General features: G+C 42.4%; 1 protein-coding gene across 9 annotated transcripts in view; it reads right to left on the bottom strand.

Moving 5' to 3' along the window:
* Positions 1 to 16,906, bottom strand: part of LOC103824724 (DDB1- and CUL4-associated factor 12-like) — an 830,860-nt gene that overhangs the window by 789,930 nt on the left and 24,024 nt on the right. For all 9 annotated transcript variants that reach the window (XR_007780322.1, XR_007780323.1, XR_007780321.1 and 6 more), the window contains 2 exons: positions 8,854 to 8,919; positions 2,411 to 2,573 (listed from right to left, as the gene is read on the bottom strand). Coding sequence is in view for 5 of the 9 variants with exons in the window: in XM_050986383.1 (XP_050842340.1) it covers positions 2,411 to 2,573; positions 8,854 to 8,919 (229 nt within the window). In the remaining 4 variants the exon portion in view is untranslated. The remainder of the gene's footprint in view (positions 1 to 2,410; positions 2,574 to 8,853; positions 8,920 to 16,906) is intronic.

Below are 16,906 nucleotides of genomic sequence, written 5' to 3'. Positions count from 1 at the left end.
ACATGAATGCTTAAAAAAGGGTTGTCTTAACCCCTTCGAACACTTGCTGCTAATATATTAATTATATAATATGAATTCACTGATTTTTGTAATAAGAATTATTATTAAGGTATTGTTCTGGTATTTACAGCCGGCTTTCATATGTTTTACCATCTCTTTGTGTGATCACCTACAAGACGTGTCTCTTCAGGATCCTGCTTTTTGTTTTCTAACAGCTTATATGTTTTCTTTATCCAGACTGCTAGTCTCGTGGCTTTCTTCAGTTACTATTACAGAAGTACTCCAGCAGAGAGTCCAGCTGTAACATTAACTTCTTTCTTTGGGTTTTGGTTTTGTACTAGGTAATCAGTCTCTCATTCGGCTGCACTTCCTCCACCTTCACACTCTCAGTGTCCAGATCCAGGCTCATAATCCTGCCTGTGACCACTTTTAAATCTTTGAAGGGCAGGTTTGCTGTGTTTGAAGAACTTCTATCCTGAAGGAAACTTCGGAGGGATTAAATTACTTGATGGTTTGATTGGTTTTTAACCCTAAGGTTTTTTATTCATAACTGCTATTTTTAATAGCCTTGTTTTAAAATGTTTTAAGTGACACCCACCAATTAGAGTTCGGGCTCTGGCCAAGCTCTAGCTCTACTCGGATGGGATGATTGACAATACACTGAGATGTTTTCTGCATCAAAAAATATTCAAGTCATTTTGGCTTGGCAATTTGACCCTCTATATGACAGCTGAACATACTTTTAAAGTGAGCTTGGAGAACTGTTATCTGGACATGATTTTCCAATTCTCTATTGATTTGAGATTTATCAGCTGCTGCAGACTCTGGGATGACAGTTCAGTGTTGCAGTGCTTAGTAATGATATAATTTTGCATGTGTTATTGATTATGTGCATTATCTGATTGATTCCTAATTACTGTTAGTGTCTTCACTACATGCATTGTTTTGCTCTGTTTCCTCATGCTCATAACCAAAGAGTGTTAGTAATAGCAACTTATGCCATTATCTTACATGTCTCTATGCAATTTTGCAAAACAGAACTGGTCAATATTTTATTTCTCATATCAGGGCCCATTCTTCCAGGATTTTGAGAAAATCCTCCAGTTCCTGCGGGGACATGGGTTTGCTTGTGTTTTAACAGGTGCACAGTCCAGGTGGATTTCAGTGAAGAATGTGAAACTCTATGAAGTGCAAGAAAACTATGACCACTCCACAAGCAGAGAAGAAGACACAGATGTGGCTTGCACAGAGATTCCAACCCTTGTGTTTCACCCACAGAAGATTGTGGACTTTGGGTTTCTTTATGGGTGTGGGAATCAGTGGTATTGTAGAATTTTTTTTTTTTAGATGATAGAGGAGTGATCACGGGTTCCCAAACTAGAGTTCCAACAGGAGTGTTGCTGGCAAGATGTTCAAGTGACAAACATGAGCTGGTAAATGACCTTTTCTCATATTATAGAAACTTCTGTATCTAAAAGAAGCAGACCCTTACATTTATCTAGACAGCACTGTTCAAAGTCCAGTAACCACATAAATAAAAGTTCCCTAATCCTTGCCTACATGCATTTTTTAAGATAAACTTGCCCAGTGAAGAGATGAATGCCTAGAGTTAAGTTAAATAAGGACTAGCAACTTATTACTCTGGGATTAATATGGTTTCAAATGGGCATCGCAGCACAGTGCCTTCTCATGCTTGAAAATAAAGGGTATGGAAGAAGCTTATGTGGCCATGTACCCTGCAAACCCCCAGGCTTGACCCAGGTGTAAGGTTCAACTGGACATACTGCATTCACATCAGAAAAGGAAAACAGCACTAAAATCTACAAACTTTTTTTTTAAGAGTAAGCTTTTGTATATTTAAAGCAAATAAATACACACTGACAATTAAGTGTCTCACTCATTACTTTAAAATGACAAAGCAAGCATTCACTCACAGCACTGACTCCCAATATGATAGGACAGAGCAGACAACATGGGTTTTTTTCTGTCCCCAGAGAAAAATGCTAGAATAGACAGTATTAATAGTGGTACAAAGACTGGATTTGCTTTGAAATTAAGTAAAACAGAATAAGACACAGTAAAAAATAAGGAGAAGTAAAATGCACAGTGAAGTTCAGTAATAAGTAAAATGCATACTTTTAGAAGTTCAGTAATATTTGGATGGCATGCAATTTAGTTGATCATAAAAACACCGATGTTGTCCTGCATTAGATTTCAGAGTTGATTTTACATTTGGTTTGTTGGTTTCTCAAGGAATAATGTCATAAAAACAAAACCTATATATGCTATTAATAATTTGGTCTACCACATGAAAAAAACCGTCATATTTATTGGAAGCTTATCTTACTGCAGTCTTAAAAGCTACTTCTGCAAGCAAACCATTTGAAGCGCCCTTTGACAAGTTTCTTACCACTGCCTCGTTCTTTGGAACAGACGGATTTAACATTGTGAGAAGGCTGCCTTGGATCCAAAAAGGAGACATGTGCCTGTGATCCTACTGCATACACTGACCACTCCGGACCATAAGCCAAACACACATTCTCCCTGCAGTATGGCAACTTTGTGGAAAGTAACTAGAAACAAAGGAAAGACAAATCAACACATTATGATAAGAGAAAAAAAACACTAATAAAACAATTCTGTAAACTATGTTCAAGGAAGTTGCAGTGAAAAAACCCAAAATGCAGCTAAAAAATAAGTTCATCACAACGATAGAAGATGAAGAGAAAAGCAACCTGACCCAGAGAAAAAACAGCCCCTGAAGATTAGATGCCTTATCTGAACAAAACTGAGATAATAAAGGTTGAACCATGTATTATGCAAAGAACAATGGACATTTTGGCATATTGTTTTACATCTTTCTAAGCTGCTATTTCTTCAGCAGGTGTACAGAGACATGATCTCAGCTGAAAAAGCTTACTTCATACAGTAGTATAGATATTTGTGGGTTTGATCTATAATTACACATAAATAAGTGCAACTTCCTTTATGAAGGCTACTAATAACGTATCAATTATACTCTCTATGGAACAGATCACTTCAGCTCACCCAGAACTGGCAGAAAGTTAAGAGCACCTCTCACCCTTAAAAATAAGGTGAGTGGGAGGTTTCTTTCCCCAAGTTCTAATTTTTAGGACACTGCATTTTACTTAAAGATTTATGTGTTTGTCATGGTTTAGGAATGGTATTCCCCAATTTAGTGTTCCCACTGAATCACCCCAGACCACACACCGCTTACACACTTCCCCCCCACTTCCCCCTGCAGTGGGCTGAAGAGGAGAATTGGAGGCAAAAAAAGGTAAAGGTCATGGGATGTCATAAGAACAATTTACTAGAAACAGCAATGAAATAAGAAAATGAACAGTAACAACAACAATACTAAAAGCAGAGTGTACAAGACAGGTGAATGATTCACACACGGTTGCTCACTACACAGAATCTAGCACCACCCGACTGTACACCCCAGAAAAACCAAAAATATGCCACCCTCCGCTGTCCCCTCTGCCCATGGCAGGAGGTGGTATTGAATCATCTCAGGGTCTGGACTGTGCCCCTCCCAACTGCTGCAAAAATTAACCCTGTCTGGAACAGAACCAGGACTTTATCCAACCCTTATTCTATACCATCTAAATCACACCCAGATCCTACATCTTATATATATATATATACACACACACACAAGCATGGGTACCATTCCCTTAGTCAATGACTGTCCATTCAAAATGTCTTCCAAGACAGGAGGGCTGGCATGCTGTTGGCTGTTTGCTGCATCAGGAGCTCATGACTGGTGTATCTGGAGCAATCAATCCTCATTGTCCATGATAGTTATGGCACACAGTGGCAGTGGCATTCAGCAACCAATATTAAACAATTCAACATTACAGGCTGTTCTCACCCAAAAATCAAATCCCCTTGAGGTACACATCGCATTCCCCCATCCCTTTGCATTACATGCCAAATGCACCCAGGTCCTTGAGCAAAAACAATCCCACAGATGGATTTGCCTTTCCTTGAGGCAGGACTGATCCAAACTGTCTTCCCCAACACATTTCTCATATGCACGACAGGGACTTTATCCCCTTCTATGGTATATGAAAGTTTTGATAGGGCAGAGCCAGCTTGATTGGTAGAGCCTCTAGAGTTAACTAACCAGGTAGACTTCACTAAATGTGTATACCAATGTTTGAAAAGCAGACTTCTACCTGAGCAGCGATGTCTTGCCACAATTCAGCAGACCAGATGAGTTTCCCTTTACGATGCCAATTGGTCTTTTTCCATTGGTCCAGCCACCCCCACAGAGTATTTGCTACCATCCATGAGTCAGTGTAGAGGTAGAGCATTGGCCACTTCTCTCATTCAGTGATACCTAAAGCCAGCTGGACGGCTTTCAGGTCTGCAACCTGACTTGATCCAACTTGTTGCTTGGTAGTTTCCGCGACTTGCCATGTAGGGCTCCATATGGCTGCTTTCCATGTTTGATGTATCCCTACGATACGGCAGAAAGCATCAGTAAAGACAGCGCATTGCTTTCTATTTTCTGATATCTGATTATATGGTGGGGTCTCTTTAGCATGTCACCTTCTTCTCTGAAATTAGTCCAAAATTTTTGCCTTCAGGTGAGTTTGTAATGACTTTCAAGATTGCTGGGTGATTGTGGTTTCCTATTCGAGTTCACTGTGTGATCAGAGCAATCCACTAGTTTCACATGGCATCAGTGGCATGATGTGTGGAAGGGACTTTTCCTTTGAATATCCAGACCAGCACTGGCAGTCAGGGTGCCAGGAGGAGCTGTGCTTCAGTGCCAATCACTTCCAAAGCAGCTCAAACCCATTCATAAGCTGCCAGTATATCTTTTTCAGTTGGGGTGTAACAGACCTTGGATCCTTTGTATTCCTGACTCCAGAACCCCAGGGGTCATCCTCGAGTCTTTCTGGGTACTTTTTGCCAGAGGCTCCAGGAAGGATGATTCTCCCTGGCTGTGGTATAGAGCACATTTTTCACATCTTGTCCTGTCCTGACTGGCCCAAGGGCTACTGCATGAACACTCTCCTGGTTTAATTTGTTCAAAAGCCTGTTCTTGTACAGGACCCCACTTGAAATCATTCTTCTTCCAGGTCATGCAATAGAGAAGGATTACAATCAATCAGACTGTAATCTGGAATATGCATTCTCCAAAAACCCACAGTGCTAGGAAAGCCTGTGTTTCCTTTTTGCTGGTTGGTGAGGACATAGCTGCTATTTTGCTTATCATATCTATTGGAATCTGATATTGTCCATCTTGCCATTTTACTCCTAAAATCTAAATTTCCTGGGCAAGTCTCTTGACCTTACTTCACTTTATGGCAAAACGTGCTTTCAGGAGAATCCAGACTATCTTCTCCCCTTTCTCAAAAACTTCCTCTGCTGTGTTGCCCCATACGATGATGTCATCAATGTATTGCAAGTGTTCTCGAGTCTGACCCTTTTCCAATGCAGTCTGGATCAGTCCATGGCAAATAGTAGGGCTGTGCTTCCACCCCTGGGGTAGGTGGTTCCAGGTGTACTGGATGCCCCTTCAGGTAAAAACAAACTGGGGCCTGCACTCTGCTGCTAAAGGAATGCAGAAAAAACGCATTGGCAATATCGATGGCGGCACTACTTTGCTGCCTTGGATTCCAGTTCAAACTGAAGTTCCAGCATGACTGGCACAGCAGCACTCAGTGATGGTGTGACATGGTTCAGGCCATGATTATCCACTGTCAGTCTCCACTCTCCATTGGACTTATGTACTGGACACATGGGGCTATTAAAGGGTGAGTGGGTCTTGCTGACCACTCCCTGGTGCTCCAGTTCACAAACCATCTTGTGGATGAGGGTCACAGAATCCTGGTTGGTGCAGTATTGTTGACAGTGCACTGTTGTGACAGTGATCAGTACCCTGTTCTTCTTTGACCCTCAGCAGACCCATAGCAGAAGGATCCTCTGAGAGACCAAGCAAGGTATTCAGCTGCCTAATTTCCTCTGTCTTCACAGCAGCTATCCCAAAAACCCAGCAATGTCCTTTTGAGTCCTTGAAATACCCTCTCCTGAGGTAATCTATGCCAAGGATACACGGGGCCGCTGGGCCAGTCACAATGGGATGTTTTTGCCATTCATTCCCACCCAGGCTCAGTTCAGCTTCCAGTACAGTCAGGTGTTGGGATCCCCCTGTCACCCCAGAAATAGAGATAGATTCTGCCCCTACATATCTCAATGGCATCAGGGTACATTGTGCGCCAGTGTAAATTAAAGCATTGTACTCTTGTGGGTCTGATGTGCCAGGCCATTAGATCCACATAGTCCAGTAGATCTGATTATCCCTTTCCTCCAACGAGCTGGAGGCGGGGCCCCTCTAGTTCTGCTCATGGTACTCATTGCTCACTTCTTTTAACATGATCAACCACAGGTCCCTTCAAGAGGTTTGAAAGTAACATTAGCACCTTCCCTTCTGTCTGAGGACCTGCCCACTGGAAACTGAAGCAGAATTTTCCTTGAAGAATTACCCGTGGTGGTTGTTCTTCCTCTCAACTCACATACCCATATCTCCTAGGGCAGAGATGGGTTTTCCATCCCATTTCTTCATGTCCTTTCTGTGGTCATGCAGGTAAAACCACAGATTACCTACATTGTGGTGTATTCCCTCTCTCTCTCAAGCAGGGGCGTGCTTGCTCTTAATAGCAGAGACTCTGGCCTGCACTGGCAGGGCACAGGACATTTTCTCTTTAAATTGCTGGAAGTCCTTGGACAGCTGAGATGCAGGCCCACAGGGAAGAAGAGAGACTTTCTTCATATTGCCAGAGTTGGGCAACCAAATTATCCACTGTTTGTTCTCATTCTGTCCATGACATCACTGCCAGTGAGTTGGCGTATGACAATGGCATGCTCCCATAGGAACTTGTGACACATGGGTTGTGTGCCCTAAACTTCATCTGGATCTACAGGGGACTGCTTGTTATTTGAATCTCAATAGAGTACCTCCAGCACAGCTAATTCGCTCAGGTACTGGATACCTTGCTCCATGGTGTTCCACTTGTCTTGGTGCACTGATAGATCCTCTTTGAAAAGATATCTTTCCCTCTCACTTGACAGGAGTCGCCTCCAGAGGCTGAGGATTTCTGTCTTTTTTCCAATGCTGTTGTCAATGCCTGCATCCCTGGAAAGGGATCCCAGTTGCTTGGCTTCACTATCCTCTAATTTCCAACTGTGGGTTGTGCTTTCCCAGCATCAGAGCAGCTGGGTCACCAGGGGCTCACCCTACTGGTGGCTGAAATCTTTTCATATATCGTGCAGCTCACCTGGGGATAGGGATTGGGTGATTATCTCTGTCCCTGCTTCTTCCTCCTGTTCTGAGGGCCCTACTTCCTCTTCATCCTTCACTATGCAAACTGATAAGGTCTTGCATTTCTTTTTCTGTATAGGTATGACTGCTACCGGCATGTGTTGTTCCTCTGGTTCAGCTGCAGTTTGAGTGGTCACAGTGGCAGTTGCTCTGCTTTCCTTCTCCTCCTCCCCCTGAGGGTGCTGTCTAGTGTTGAGTGGTATCTGGTAAACAGTAGCCAGGGCCCAGCACATTGCATTACTTTGTGCCTCTCTGGAATCACCACAGCATTTTCCTTTCAGATAATCTGCCACTTTATCAGGGTCCTGTTCAGGGGTGAACTTCCAAACCATTGGAGGACAGAAGTCCTCCAAAACGGTCCCATTTTCTCCCACATCCCATGCCACTCATGACTATCCACCCTCCGGGCAGATCTCTGAATGATCATACAAGAAGTCTCTTTCATAATTCTAAACATGTACTGAGTAGACATAGCAACAAGAACATGCGCCTTCCTTAACATCCAAAGGAAATTCAAAATTCTCACAAGCTGTTGTAACAAACCTGAAGGAGGGTGTGAAAAGCTGGGGCAAATCATCCTCCCCTGTTCTCCCTACAGACGGTACAATTAATAATGAATTCCCAGAGGTAGCACCCAAGGCAAATGCAGGAGAGCAGCACTCAAGACACATCCTAAATGACCCTCAATGCCCTTGATGTTACCATGTCATAAACTGATACCCCACAGTACAGCAATAAAGCAATCCTGATCCCTCTCCCTGCTCTGAAAAAGAGCACCATGAGGGACACATGGGGGAACATATACAGGGTTAGGTACCATAATGTGAACAGACCAAGCAAAGTTGTGACCAGTGGCTCCGTACCTAATACAAATGCTTAGATCAAATTTGTTTCCAACCTGCTCTAGTCAGATGTGTTGTTATCTCAATGCTTCATGCCTCACATTGGGTGCCAAATTGACTGTCATGGTTTAGGAATGGTATTTCCCAATTTAGTGTTCCCATTGAATCACCCCAGACCACACACTGCTCATTCACTTCCCCCTGCGGTGGGATGGGGAGGAGACTTTGAGGCAAAAAAAGGTAAAGATCATGGGTTGAGATAAGAACAATTGACTAGAAACAGCAACGAAATAATAAAAAAAACCCAAACAAGAACAATATTGATAGCAGTGTGTACAAGACAAGTGAATGATTCACACGTGATTGCTCACCCTGTAGAACCTGGCACCACCCAACCATACACCCCAGCAAAACTGGAAAAATGCCACCCCCTTCCATTCCCTCTACACTTGGTGTGAGGTCGTATTTAATAACCCCAGGGTCCAGGCTGGGCCCCTCCTGGCTGCTGCAAAAATTAACCCTGTCTTGACCAGAACCAGGACAGTGTTTTAGAAACACTGCTGCTCTTTCTTCAAGCATTTATAGGAAATAAAGAATAGCGAATAGCCTTCAATATGAAGCAATGTTTTAAGTTTTACACCAACAGAAAAGCACCTTTGATAGTGTGTGCTCTGCTTTCCAAAGATGAAAATACCCATCCAAGGACACAGCTCCCAGTTCCTATTATGAAAAAAAGAAAAAAAAAAAGAAAAGAAAAAGTAAGAGCTAGTTTTTGTATTATAGATGTCCTTACAAACTCACACTCCAGGTTGCTTCCCTAGTATATTTTACTTAGATGATTTTTTTTTTTTCAAATACATATGGACAGTTCTAGTGATAGTAAAAGATTTTAAAATCACAGAAAATTTGGGGTGCTAGAAAGAAAGTTAGGCTTAATAGGCCCTGGGAAAATGTTAGGCCCTGGGAAATGTTAGGCCTTGTATTTGCTAGATCATGTGAAACTGCACCTGTGTAGTCAGTATATGATAAATGATATAATTGTTAGATGTGATTAGATATAATTATTGTTTAATGAATCATGAGAAACTATGTTAGAGGTTTGAGGGGGATCATGAGAAAACCATGTTTGGATGAAATCAATGTATACAATAGAACAATGTAAGCTTAATAATTAATATGTACGTTATATAATGATAGAATATAAAACATGTTCGGCCCGAAACCCTGTCAGAGTCAGTTTTGGGTCTGTGTACCCCTGACACTCAAAGCTCTTAATAAAAGCACCTTCATATAATCATTCCGTGCTTATGTGTTCCTGAATGCCAACATTTTTGGTGACCCAGATGGGACCCTGTGAGCGCTGCTGAGCGAGTTCGAGACCCGATCACGCTCCAGCTGGCACTGAGGGATTCTCGGGGAGCCCGTTGGCCGTGACCATCTCCGCTGCTCACAACATCCCCGAGAGAGAGGTAAGGTGCTTTTACTCTGTTTTGGTTGCCTGCCAATAAGACGCAGCGAAAGCTACGCTTGGTCGTGCTAAGGAATTCCTGGTGGTATTGCCTAGGTGCTGTCCGTTAGACAATCGCGAAAGCGTTGCAGATTCAGCATTTGTGGTGCATTGTAGTTGTAATATGGAGAAGCTTAAAGGGATTTTGGGCGGCAATGTCCCCATACCGCGAACTTCTCCTTTGGGGTGCTTATTAGCACATTGGAAACGTAATTTTGGGGAAGAGTTATGTAAGGCTAAGTTGATTAATTATTGTAATACACGGTGGCCAGAATATGTCTTGGACGATGGCAAAAAGTGGCCAAAGAATGGGTCTTTGCAATATAACACCATTTTGCACTTGATGTAATTTTGTAAGCAAGAAGGAAAATAGGACAAGGTTCCGTATGTTGATTTGTATTTCTATTTGTGAGGTAAACCAGAATGGCAGGTTGAATGTGGATTAATGGTGGTTAGAGCATCTGCAAGTGATAAGTGTGGGGTTTGTTTAAAAGACAAATGTCTAGAACACTTGGCGTTGAAAGAAAGTCTGAGTAGGAAAAACGATACAGATGTTGATTTACAGGTAGCTCCAAGAAGACCAAGAGAACCTAACCCTATCCCGCCTGCTTCACCTGCCCCTATTTCACCGTCTGCTCCTACTTCACCTAATTCTATCTTGCCTAGTCCTTCTCCCCCCTTCTCTCTTTATCCTCCTCTCTTGCCATCACCTGATCTCTCTTCCTTGGGAGATGATCAAAATCTAACTGTGATACAAAGAAGGGGGGGATGTAAGTGAAGGAGATAGCGATAGTGGAGGTGAATCAGTGACACCAGTATCTCACAGGACTCAAAGTCGGTCAAAGCTTGACCAGGTCTTGGCTAGAAAAGACCTGGGCAGACAAAAGCGGACTGTGATTGCTCCCTTGCGACAAGGAGTAGGAATGGAGGGGCCAGTGTTTGTAAAAGTGCCTTTTTCTCCTGCAGATTTAGTCATTTGGAAACAATCGGCTGGGACTTATAGGGAAAATCCCGATAAGGTGGCATGGGTGGTAAAAATGGTTATGAAAACTCATCATCCGGATTGGGATGATATACAAGTAATATTAGGTACTTTAATGGATTCTACTGAGAAAGAGATGGTACTTAAGGCAACCAAGGAAAGAGAAAAGGAGGATATCAGAAATGGACTCATAACAGGAACTCTAGATGAAAATTTTCCAACCGAGGATCCAGGGTGGGATCCTAATGCACCTGGGCATATGCGGAGGCTGAAGAAATATCAGGAATGGGTCCAGATAGGAGTTCAGAACTCTCTGCCTAAGGCTGTGAATTGGTCTACAATGTATGAGGTCCGACAGGAAAAGAAAGAATTCCATACTGCGTTTTTGGAAAGGCTTAAGGAGGCAGCAAGGAAATATACAGATCTCCAAATAGACACAGAACAAGTGAAGGTTCGACTTGCTCTCATGTTCCTGGGGCAGTCACAAGATGATATCAAGAGGAAATTGCAAAAATTAGAAGGGGAGGAATTAAGGAATCTAGATAAACTATTGATGTAGCCTGGAAAGTATACAATAATAGAGAAAAGGAGGCTGGTAAAAGGCAGCAGCAAAATCTTTTGGCAGTAATACAAGGAAAAGGGAACCCAGATTTCAGGGGACGTGGCAGAGGTGGTTGTGAACTGGGTAGAAGCAGGTTTGGCAGGGGCCACGGAGGAGCAGTCATGCAAGGGTTAAGCTTAAACCAGTGGGCATATTGCAAGCAGGAGGGCCATTGGAAAAGAGAATGCCTGAGCAACCCAAACAATCAGTTTAACCAGGGCAATCAGTTCCAGCAGGAAGACGTTGCCAAGGCGATGGTACTGGGCAAGTATCACAGCTGACTAGGACCGGAATCAGTATAGGAACCCATGTTAACCATACAATTAGGGGATAAAGAGGTAAAATTCCTGATGGATACGGGGGCCACTTATTCTGTACTAAATTATTTGCAAGGGCAAATTGGGGACAAGCAAATAACACTAGTTGGGACCACAGGGAAGGAGGAAAATCGGCCATTCTTGCAATCCTTAGATTTGTGTTTCAGAACAAGATTTTAACGCATGAATTCTTATATGTACCTGAGTGTCCAATTCCACTTTTAGGAAGGGATTTGCTGGTGAAACTTGATCCAGTAATAACCTTTGAGAATGGGGAACTTCTAATGGAAATACCTGAATCAAAGATGGGACAAATTTTAATGATCAAAGAAAAACCGGTCCCATCTATCCCTAGGGAAGTAGAAGATGCAGTGATTCCCTCTGTACGGGAAACAGATATACCAGGAAAATCTAAAATGGCACAGCCAGTGCATGAAGAGTTAAAAGAAGGGGCGAGGGTTGTACAGGTCAAACAGTATCCCACAAAACCAGAAGCACAGCAAGGAATAGTAAAGATTATTGATAAATTCTTAAAATACAAAATTCTAGAGGAATGTGAATCACAATTTAATACACCAATATTTCCAGTGAAGAAACCAAATGGTGAGTATAGATTAGTGCAGGATTTGAGAGCAATAAACGAAATAACAAAAGACATTTATCCAGTGGTAGGAAATCCCTACACATTGCTGACATCCGTAAAAGAGATCTATAAATGGTTTACCATAATTGATCTAAAAGATGCCTTTTTCTGCATCCCCCTTGACAAAGAAAGTAGGAAACTGTTTGCCTTTGAGTGGGAAAATCCAGGGAATGGAAGAAAAACCCAGCTCACCTGGAGACAACTCCCACAAAGATACAAGAACAGTCCGACCCTATTTGGAAACCAACTGGCGAAGGAGCTGGAGATTTGGACTGAGAATGGGCAAGTACCAAGAGACCAATACCTATTGTTGCAGTATGTTGATGATATACTAATACCTACAGAAGAAAAAGCAACCTGCATAAAGGTAATGATCAAGATTTTAAATTCACTGGGAATGGGAGGTTACAAAGTATCCAGAGAAAAGGCACAAATTGCCCAACAGACTGTGATCTACGTGGGATGTGAAATTTAACAAAGGCAACAAAAACTAGGTACTAACCATACCCAAGCAATTTGTGCTATTCCAGAGCCCCAGAAGCTACACGAGCTGCGAGTCTTCTTCAGAATGGCAGGGTGGTGTCGCCTGTGGATCATGGACTATGGACTGATTGCGAAACCCCCGTACAAAGCCCAGAAGATGTAGCCATTCATCTGGGGCAAAACACAGAAAGAAGCCTCCCTAAAATTTAAAGAAGCACTGACAACCGCTCAAGCATTAGGGTACCTGATCTGTCTAAAAATTTTCAGCTGTTTGTACATTAAAAGCTGCACCTAGCACTGGGAGTCCTGATCCAACCTCTGGGAAGCTGGAAAAGGCTGGTGGGCTATTTTTCCAAACAACTTGACAATGTAAGTGCCGGATGGCCTTCATGTCTATGAGCAGTGGCAGCCACTGTGATGCTGATACAAAAAGCCAAGACGCTTACTATGGGAAGACACATAGATGCCTATGTACCACACATAGTAACCACTGTCTTACAGCAGAAGGCTGGCCATTGGCTATCTCTAAGCAGGATGATAAAATTCCAGGTAATCCTGACTGAGCAGGATGATGTCACATTAAAAACAACTAACCTTTTGAATCCAGCTTTGTTTCTAGGTATCACAACTGAAGAAGGCCCATTAGAGCACGACTGTGTAGAGGTAATAGAGTACACCTATTCAGCAAGAGAAGACTTGAAAGACGTCCTGCTAGAGCAGCCAGAGTGAGAGTTATTCACAGATGGAAGCAGCTTCGTGGAGAATGGAACCAGATACGCTGGATATGCGGTAACAACAGTCAGTACAGTAGTGGAAGCAAAAGCACTACCACCAAATACATCTGCCCAGAGGGCAGAACTGGTTGCCTTAACCAGAGCAGTAGAACTAAGTGAAGGGAAAAGGATAAACATATGGACTGACTCAAAGTAGTCTTTTGGAGTGGTGTATGTACATGGAGCACTGTGGAAAGAAAGAGGACTGCTGTCTTCTCAAGGAACGCACATTAAACATCAAGTCCTGCAACTGATAAAAGCACTACAAAAACCCAAACAAGTGGTAATTATACACTGTAAAGCACACCAATCAGGAAACTCCAAAATTTTTGAGGGAAATCGAAAGGCAGACTGGACAGCCTGACAGGTTGCTCGAGAAGTGCAAAAAACAATGGCATTGATACCTTTAAAACTAAATGTATCTCAATTCAATTTGCCTCCAAAACCAAAATATTCAGTAGAAGATGAGAGATTGGGACATTTGCTAAATGCACAAAAGAATTCATAAGGGTGGTATGTGACTGCACAAGGACAGATAGTGGTACCCCCCTTGATAATGAGAGAAGTTCTACAAATTAAACATAACGAATGTCATTGGGGTACAGAGGCATTGGTAAAATTGATAAAGCGAAGTTTAATCTCGGTACGGATGTTAACAATGGCAAAATCAGTCATGTCAAAATGTGATATCTGCTTGAAAAACCCAGTGGCTAGGCAACAGGCACAGCTAGGAAGGATTCGGGTAGGAATAGAACCAGGAGACTATTGGCAGGTAGATTTTGTAGAATTGCCAAGAACTTGAGGATACAAATATCTGTTAGTGGGGGTTGACACATTTTCTGGATGGCCAGAAGCCCTTCCCTGTCGCACAAACCAAGCAAAGGAAACAGTTAAGTGGTTACTACAGGAGATCATTCCGAGCTTTGGGGTACCCCTAGGGATATCATCAGACAGGGGGCCCATTTTATAGCCACAGTAGTAAGAGAAGTAAGTAGATTGCTGGGAATAACTTGGGACCTCCACACACCATGGAGACCCCAGTCAAGTGGACAGGTAGAGAGGGTGAATCAGACACTAAAGAGGCAAATCAGTAAAATATGCCAAGAAGCCAAATTGCAGTGGCCCCAAGCTTTGCCAATAGCACTGTTGAAGATTCAGATAAAGCCTAGGAGTGGGATGTCAGTCAGTCCTTATGAGATATTGTATGGGAAACCATATGAATCTCCTGAACCTAACCCAAACGTACATGTCACGGAAAAGCAGGAAGTGTATAATAATGTTCTGTCTCTTGGGAAAACTTTAGCTCGGCGTTGGAATGCCCTCGTGTGGAATAGGCCGCTGACTCTCGAGAATCCAGTTCCTGACATACACCCAGGAGACGAGGTGTACAGTAAAAATTGGAACGAAGAACCGCTGAAAGTAAAGTGGACTGGACCCCATCAGGTACTGTTGACCGCCTTTACAGCAGTCAAAGCAGCCGGTGTGGACCCCTGGATTCCCTATACCCAAGTGAAGAAAATCCATCCCGGATCACGGACTGTGTAAACTGTGGAATCAACAAAGCTGCAGATAAGATGTGTTTAAATGCTTCAAGAATGTTATCAGTAATTGTGCCAATGCTCATTTTATGGTTATTAATGTCTTTGGGATGTGGGATGCAAAAAGATCAACTAACCACTCTTCATTCTAGAATGAAGAGAGGGGTAAAAGCAGAAATGCCGGTGATAAAAAGTTTCTAATGCAATTCGGGCTGAGAATGAAATGATTGGATTAGTCAAAGACTTTGACAAAATGCAAAACACCAGCAGAATAACTGCCTGCCTGCCAATACTGAAGGTAGCAGGAGACCCAAAAAACTGGGGAATCATAAAGTCAAAACCACCTGAAATACAAAAGAACAAAAAAATTGCATGTCAACAGGTACCCGAGTCGAGGCAAGTAGTCAAGGAAACCTGGAAGGAAATAGGAACATGGATGAAACCTATGAGCCAGCAAGACTGTATTGTAAATAATGGCACAATAGGATCTCCTATCAGATGGTCGGGAGGCATTGCAAAATGGTGATGCTATTTGCCAAACTATAAAATGATTACAGAGAATGTTACAGAAACCACTCTGGTATGGAAGTGTGAGGCCAAAGATCAAAAAGGTAAGATAGAGCCTTGGGACAGTGTGTGGTCCATGAGTATACTTCAAAAATTCCAGTATATGGCAAACACTCCTTGGTATATTAAATGGGAAGGTTCCAAGAATGAGACAAATCCAGCAGTAGTAAACACTGCCACTAGTAGTAGAATGAAGGCAGACAAAGTGAGTTGGTGGGCATGTAATAAAAATAAAACTTATGATTGCACTTCTGATGATTTAGAGATAAAACAAATGCCACCCCTGGTAGTAGCCCTACAAATTGGTTGTGCCTGGAGAGGGATCGAACATAAACAAGGTAAAGTGAATTACAAAATGCTCATAGGATGTACCAAGAGTACAATCCGAAGTCCAGGACAATTTGTATGGGCAACAAGCGATGGTACCTGGACAACACATCTGCCTGTAGATGGGAAAGTAAAGGAAATTACTTTGTGCCTCCCAACCTTATGTCCAATTTGGAAGAAGTCCCCATTTAATGGAAAACATGAACTTCTGCAGATAAGAGCAAGACGAGAAGTTCTAGACAACAAAAATCCAGATGACACTTGGCAAGAACCCTCTAGTGGAGTGAAACTTGGGTGGGCCCTAGAGTCTTTACTTGGTCCTATAGCAAACTATCAGAATAGAGAGATGCTGTGCAAACTTACAGGTCAGGTAGATAGACTAGCAAGAGTCACTAGGGAAGGATTTAAAGAACTAAACTTACAATTACAAGCCACCACAAAAATGACTTTACCAAATTGATTCGCCTTAGATTTGTTACTCCTGAAAGAGCATGGAGTGTGTGAATTTTTAAAGGGATGGATTGATTATTGCTGTGTCCACATGCCAAATGTAACTGCAGATGTAGACTATGACATCAATCAGTTGAAACAAATAGAGCATGAAGCACAAGAAGAGCAAAAGTATTTGACTACGAGCTGGTTAGGCAAAATCTTCAAAGGGTTAGGGTGGAATGTGAGTTCATGGATTAAATCTATCATTGAGAGTGTGATAATCTTACTAATTGTATTCTTAGCATTTTGGTTAGTTTAGAGCATCTTAAAGGGAGAAATACAGAAGAAAACATTCTGGAACTTGAAAATAATAAAGGCACTGACACAAGATCCCCACCCACCATCTTCTGGTTCTCCAGCCCGTGATAGCATCCATGACAACGTTTACATCAGCCCTGGATTTGAAGAACATCAAGTATAAACTCAGAAACAAAGGACTGTATTAAGTGAAAACATTTGCACTTATAGTGAAGTGAA

The sequence above is a fragment of the Serinus canaria genome, chromosome W, assembly GCF_022539315.1.
Source record: "Serinus canaria isolate serCan28SL12 chromosome W, serCan2020, whole genome shotgun sequence".
In the NCBI taxonomy this organism is placed as follows: domain Eukaryota; kingdom Metazoa; phylum Chordata; class Aves; order Passeriformes; family Fringillidae; genus Serinus; species Serinus canaria.
This window is presented reverse-complemented; position numbering and strand designations above follow the sequence as displayed.